The sequence below is a fragment of the Toxorhynchites rutilus genome, chromosome 3 (assembly GCF_029784135.1).
Source record: "Toxorhynchites rutilus septentrionalis strain SRP chromosome 3, ASM2978413v1, whole genome shotgun sequence".
Taxonomy (NCBI): domain Eukaryota; kingdom Metazoa; phylum Arthropoda; class Insecta; order Diptera; family Culicidae; genus Toxorhynchites; species Toxorhynchites rutilus.
Window position 1 is genome coordinate 156,107,219 of NC_073746.1, and position 7,426 is coordinate 156,114,644.

The 7,426-nt window shown below is 38.1% G+C and overlaps 1 protein-coding gene and 1 pseudogene across 2 annotated transcripts in view; both read right to left on the reverse strand.

The window, feature by feature from the left end:
• Positions 1–3,721, reverse strand: part of LOC129776314 (probable phospholipid-transporting ATPase IIA) — a 29,516-nt gene extending 25,795 nt beyond the window's left edge. Inside the window, exon 1 of one of the 2 annotated variants that reach the window (XM_055781890.1) lies at positions 3,266–3,721. In XM_055781890.1, the coding sequence (XP_055637865.1) occupies positions 3,266–3,429 (164 nt within the window). In that variant the 5' untranslated portion in view covers positions 3,430–3,721. Of the gene's footprint in view, positions 1–2,514; positions 2,739–3,265 lie in introns of those variants that run through there. The other variant, XM_055781891.1, reaches the window with a different exon arrangement.
• A 1,127-nt stretch (positions 3,722–4,848) lies between these two features.
• On the reverse strand, positions 4,849–6,190 carry LOC129773597 (beta-chimaerin-like; annotated as a pseudogene).
• Positions 6,191–7,426: the final 1,236 nt, after the last annotated feature.

Below are 7,426 nucleotides of genomic sequence, written 5' to 3' on the forward strand. Positions count from 1 at the left end.
CAGTTGATTTCAATATTCCGGACATATTCTTCAGGTTTGATTTAACGTTCGAATTAACATCTCAATAGAACTACTATCTTCAGCGTTTTTCTCAGGTTTTTCAACACTTTCTGGTATATCGGTATCTGGCATCAGATCACAGCAAATCACGTTTTGGTCCACTAATTATTAAAAAACATTGAGCAATCGAACGGTATTGTACCGTCGACATCGCTCACGACACATTAATTATGCCAGCGGAATATCACTCCCGTCAATGTTGGTTGTGCTTTAAAGTTAGGATTTCCCAGTTTCTGGACAAATTCTCAAGCCATATCCCGAAGAATAGAAGAGGGGTAAATTTTTTTTTTTTTTTTTTTTTATCTGTATTATAGTGACTTTCAACTCATTTTGGCTGGTTCGTCACTTTTACTTCCATTTTTGGAAGAATGTCGGGAGTGAGAATTGAATTCATGACCTTTAGCGTGAGAGGCATGGATGTTACCACTACGCCAGATCGCCTCCACGGGGGTAAATTATTTTGTCTAGCTTGACAAGACAAAAATTCATTGACCGCTCCAGCTTCTCGATTCTGACCAACCTTATATGCTTTTGGTCTAGATACAATTTTCCATTCCGATTCCATTTTTACTTTAGTTTGAGTAGTGTTGATACCGCACTTTGTGCAATACTGAAATTATTTGCAGCTTCAGACCCCTTCCGTCCATATTTTTCGACCTGCTCGATGATGCTCAAACCTTGCGCAATGGTTAGTGTTTTGATTGTTCGCTTGAAATGTTTCTCGTGGTTTTCCATACTTGAAAAGAAATTGTTTGATGACACGAACACTCCGTCTTCACTTTCAAGGGCAATTGAAATCTGAGGTAATAACGCACAAAAACATGTACGCGAAAATCAATCAAGTTAGGGAGGTAAAAATCCATGGAAAAATGAATCAAAACACATCGAGTAAGAGAGGCATCGAGTTAGGGAGGTACCGTGTTATGGAGAGAAGAATGCTTGTAAAATCGAAGGTGCCATGAAATCCATTTCAACACTTTTTGGCTGGTTCGTCACTTCCGTTTTCAGAAGAACGTCGGGAGTGAGAATTGAACTCGTGTTCTTTAGCTTGAGATATACGATCCGTTTCCGTTTTCGCTCTTATGCGATTTTACTACCGCCATTACGCTCCAACACGATCATAGTTTCTAACACTTGCTTTGGCTAATTTCGCTTCACTAACTCCATTTTTGGTTTTCCAGGGCCGTTTTCAATGAACCGGAAGTCACCATCTTCTTTTCCAAAATGACATCAGAATACGATATACTACTTCTGCTGTTGAAGCCCTTTTATCCAATGCTCATATCGTAAGGATTTTATATTATTGTTGGTCATTTAGAACCAGTATCATTAAACCGAAAATCAAAACAAGATTATGTTCGTTTTCCGCTCGTTTGTTATTGTCACCCATTGTCCATATGATTGGGGATGTATGCCATTTCTGGCCAATCGGGAGTAGATTCATCAAATATAGCAAAAGTACCTATACATTCCATTGCTGAAGTCGCCAAAAACAAGAATTTTGTGTGATGAATGGCCATCCTTCACCATTAATCGATTTCACTCTCAATTGGTTGACGTTGAATTTTATGCTTTGATTTTCACTAACACGCAATGATCTTCAATTTCGACGTTACGAATATCATGACGAACATGAAGATGCAAATCAAAGATGAACTTCATGGCAAGCTGACGTTGATGTTCATTCCACTGGTGTTAAGTGATAGTGTTGTTTCGTATTTATCGACTCTCTCTTAAGCAGTAGGTTATCAATAAAACAGGCTGAAATTCGCCTTATTTGAATGTCGTGACAGTGAACACTTTCGGCACTGGTTAAATACAAGCCCATGTGTTTAAGCTAGTATCAAAAGGTTCGAATAAAGTATTGTATTACTCCGGCTTGCCCAGTGTGCTCTCATTTAATTTAATCATCCATTACTATAAACAATGCAAGCAAAACATGACTTCGTCTTGTTGAACGATTTCTCGAGAAATCGTTTTGTGTTGTGGTGGGTGGGAGAAACTAAAACTCTTAAGTGACAAAACTTTCGATAGCCACTTATGTTAACGATCTTAGGCTAACGATTTTCGCAAAAAAATAACGGTGTAACGACGTTATGTTGTTCAAAGACTTATTACCCAGTAAAAATGGTACGAATCACAATGTTTCATATTTTGTTTTATTTGCAATTATGTTTATCGTCCATTCTTTCGTTCCTGAACTAAAAGTGTGGTACGAGCACAGGTGAAAATCGATACCACTTTTTTTCAGGCCACCGACGTCACTTTAAGATTCTTATTATGACCGAAACTTTCTAATGACTCAACTGTTTGAATGCCTTGTTCAATAAATCCTTTGATAATTTAGGTGTTTATATTGAGTGATTAAAAAAACAGAAAAAGATACTGATAAATGAAACGCCATCATTGATTCGTCATGTTTTCCCCGAAAGGCTAATCCTGACGGCTACGTACCTCAGCCAGAATCGACTCTTGCGATTTTTCTCAATCAGTGGGATTGTTTCCTTAGTAGTGGCCGCCGGAATCGATGGAATTGGCTGCGACACGTCTTCCATCGCGCGGATTACCTGTAGCTCATGAATTTTGGTGGATTTGGATGGTCAACAACAACAAAAAATGCAAGCGAAGAGCACTTTGGTGAACGAAACGATGCACCCAACTTCAATCGGTACACTATGAATCGCTATGAATGACGTTTCCGTGAAAAATACGGTACCTATACCATCGAAGCATGAATGAAAGAAACAGCGATGGCACAACTTCATTCATAATAAAACAACCTTTTGTTTACATTTCTTGAGTCCCGAGTGCACACGCACACATTCAGCATCCGCAACAACAAACCGCAATTTTGCGGGCGGATGTTCTGACAGCTGACGTTTGTTTTGGTTTATCTCATTCCGAAGAAATTGTTGTGACAAAGCACGTATTTTGTACATGACAATCAAGATATTGAAAATAGTCTTACACAAAATAAAAGGTGACATTTTAACGAAATTATTCATGAATGACCCCAATCATAATGTAATAATATTACTTTGTTATCGACGGAACTGTAGAGATGCGCCATTTGATTTATTGTTGTGAATCATGGTTTAAATTCGATTTTTTTGCTACCTTGTTTATCGCATACAATATAATGAGCATAATTGATCATTTAATTCCTAATCATATTCAACTATTCGATAACAATCGCAATGCTTACCAGCACAAATTTTTCAGAAAATTCCCCAGCTTGAATGGCTTTCTTCGACTGCGCAATGAAACTCCGCCGTATGTTTTGTTGGTCGTGCGACCTCCACCGGAAGGTGCTATCAGTAATTCTGCCTCGGAGTCACTAATTTCAAAATCACGAAGTTCCACATTCATCCCTCGACACAACGCACAAATTTTCCGCAAACTTGTTGCGAAAATGTTTTGTTAAAAAATTCGCAGTTTCTGCTCTACTGCTTCCTGCACTGTTCACTTTGATTTGTGGACACATACATATTTTCAAACAGAAAGCATTAATTCGATGGTTTTCTTTATCATAGACTCCGAGGTTTAAACCAATTTTAATCTGACTAAGCAGATAACATTACATTACTAATCAACCTAGTTGTTTTTATTTGTTATCAATGTTCTGACCGGATCGAATTTTCACAAGCAATGTTCTCTTTCGAACATTTTTTTACTCTCTTTCAAATAAACCCACTGAAAAAAAGCATTTTTCGTCAACCCAAACGGCCAAATAGATAAGTATAAACAAAACACATCGAAACAGAGATGCCAGGTTAGAAGACATGTCTTCATTTTGAAGACATTTGACTTACTATGAAGACATACATTTCAGTAGTGTATATTGATTTTTAGGGGATATTTTCTCACTTTTTTTAACAATCATTCACAAATGGAAGCTTTTCCGGTCGCATACAGTTCCAATAATTAGTAATATGGATATGATTTGATTGACCAAAACTTCAAAGCTGAAATACACAAATTAAGTTATTTATAAAAATTCTTTAATAAATGAGAGTCATCCATTATATTTTTTCGCACTTGAGCCCACCTCAATAGAACACTTGTCACAGTTTTGTTTTTGTGGAAGAATTGGGGCAATATTCACTCAATCAACGGTTTAGCATGTCATTTATAAATTCTTCAAATGTAGTTCGCCCTTGTGCAATATATATTTTGTTCACATTTTTTGAAATAAACTTCAAGATTTGTAGGAAAGCTTAATGAAACGCGCTATATAACAAAATCAATTGGAATAAACTTTGAATAATCTATCAAACATTGTTCAAAATAAAGTTATGAATTTTAGTTTCCTCCAATATGATTGTGAAGACTTTCGAAGACATTTTTTCGTACTATGTGAAGACATCTGAAAAAATCACCTGGCACCCATGCATCGAAATCAAGTCGCCTACACTCTTAGAAAAAATTAGTATTTTTTTGGTAAATATCACCAATGATTAGTAATTTTTTGCAATACGAATAATTCGTACATATTACACAACAACAATGGTAAACAAATGTCAAAGCGGCCAGTATGACCCAGTATAAGCGGTCGGTTCAACGTTGGTATAACATATACCCTAAACATATATGTAATTTGTTAAACACGGGGTCATTTGTCAATCCAACGTCGGTTCAATGGTGTTTTGATCATGTATAAAATCGTAACATTTTCTGTTCATTTGTAATGAAAACAAAAATTTTTATTTGTTTATTGTAATCAATAAAAATGATAAATAATTATTTTTATATAAATAAAATTGGAACTCGAGGAAGGAATCCGTTGACTTAATCTGTCAGGTCAGCTGGTGTGTTTGCATCACCAACTGCTCTTATCAACGCTGTCCCCCGACTTTCGGCAGTCACTGTTCCGTTACTACTATTGCTACCGGCATCATCATACACCCCAACCAAGGGCGCTTGTATCCCAGATGCCGGGGATGAGATCACAGACTTTTTTAAGCAGCCTATGCTGCTGGGTAAAACAGTAAATGAACTGGGTATTTGTTGTTGCTGCTGCTGTTGTAACACAGCCCCACTTCGGGAGATTTTCCGTGGTAGTACCGCAGGAGGAGACAAAAATTCTGATAGTTTTTCTTTCCAGTCCAGCTTGTAGAACAACAGTTCCATTATCCGCAAGTGGTTTTCCGTGTTATACAAAATTTGACTGGAAGAAAATAAACAAACAAATTAACATGTGTTAGTCAAACAAGGCTGGCACACATACTTACACAATTTTCTCCCAAGAAGGACGCATTAGAATATGGCACCACCCTTGTATCAGTATTGTCGGCTCCTCTTTCAGTCCCCGCTGGTACTGCATTCGGCATATATGTTTCAGATCATGATGTACTTGAGCGTCGTGTTGTGGTAAATTGGCAGATACAGAATATGCAACCGAAGATGCTCAACTGCTACCGCATCACTGGTAATTTCTATGTGGACAGATACATGGATAGTTAGTAAAAAGTTATATTAAACAAATATCGGATATCCTTCTTGAGGCTTCGACGAATTTGTCGTAAAACATAACCGGAATTATCGGATCGGGCAGCTCCCGTAAGAACTTCTTTAGCACCGTGGCTACAAACTACGGTGAGTAGCTGCTCAGATCGGTGTTGATTAGATTTTCGTTGAGTGATTCACGCAGTTTGTTAACCTCGCCTAGTTCAGTGGTGTCGTTCGATACAGTTTGTACAGATCCAGGTTCAAGTTACACATCGCTTTCTGTTTGAGCTCGTTGCAAAGTATTATGACAACCTGCGGTGCAGGCAGCTCGGCCACGTTAACCTGCTGGCAAAGACCACTGCCAATTTCCGCTGCGTATGGTTTATGTCCCGTAGCCGAGCACTGCCGTTGGACTGAGATTACACTGCTTGCATAGCAGTCCCTAATGTATCAGTCCCCGCAAATATTGCTAAAACTTATCACATTTAACCAGCTTAGAAAATGAATGGTCCACCAAATCATGTGGGCGTTTATCGGCCAAATTATCACCCTCTCCGCCGGTTAATCCCAGTACGATACCTCCATCTCCACTGGTGGTTCGCAAAGTACCACCGCTCTGAATCGGTTTCTCTGCGCTCTGCGTGATTAGGTGGACCATATGTAAAAACCTACAATACAGCAACGAAATGAAATAATAAGGGATAAAACAAACGTTCGAATGCAATTTTTAAATATGAATGACAATTGTCAAAGTTACCGATACCGCGTAGTAAAATGTATCAATCATTGGTAGGGATGTGTGTGGCATCTGGCATTCATTTTACAAACTGTTGGTAATATTCACAGATTTTTTTTTCTTTCTGCTTTTTTCGGATAGTACCTTCAGTTCGAAGAAATTCAGCACAAAGTACGAGGGTCACTATTTATATTTCGGGAATAGGAACAAAAACAAATAGTTAAGCTGCGAATATATTTTTATTGTTTTTCAAAGTACTCGCCACGATGATCGATACACTTTTGCATGCGCTTAAACCAATTTTCAAAGCATTTATTCCAATCAACACGAGCCTTTTTTTTGAGCGATTGTCAAATTATGTGGGATCCAACTTGAACATAATTTCCGCACAACTAAGTGTTCATGTAAAATCGCATATATGCTGGTGGAACTAATGCTTAGGGATGCCTCAATCTCACAATAGGTTACATGACGATCTTGCTTAATCATTTCGTGCACAACATCGATGTTTTCTGGCACTACAGTCGATTTTGGACGACCTTCACGAAACTCGTCGGACAGCGAACTACGACCACGATTGAATTCACTATACCAGCGATACACAGTGGTTTTTGATGGAGCTTCATCGCCAAAAGTCAAATTAAGTTGATTGACGCACTCTTGTTGTGATAATCCACGTCGAAAGTCGTAAAAAATCATCGAACGAAAATGTTCATGATTCAGTTCCATTTTTTGCTGAGACCAAACTTGCAACTAAATATAAAATAAACAAATAGCGTCCGTATGACAAAATGTTCTGAGTACGTATATCGTCGAAAATGTCAAACTTTACGATGGAACCATCAGATGGACTCACATGACATCAGTGTTGCCAATTCCCGAAATATAAATAGTGACCCTCGTATGTATTTTTAAACACGATCGGCGTGTGTTTCGCTATAAAATTGTGTAATGATACATTCAACTGAAAACCTAAGACGAAAAATGCCAATAAAGAAGTCGATTTCGGATCAATCATCTGACACATTCGGACCTGATTACTGTTGATGACTATTTGATAGATATTTAAAAAATCGCCTGGCATCCCTGGTAAACCCGTGCCGTAGTATCTAGTTTCTCTCCAGCAGGTCACACTGTGTGAACGGACAAGGCGAGTCAACCAATTGTCAAGCTAGTCCACCG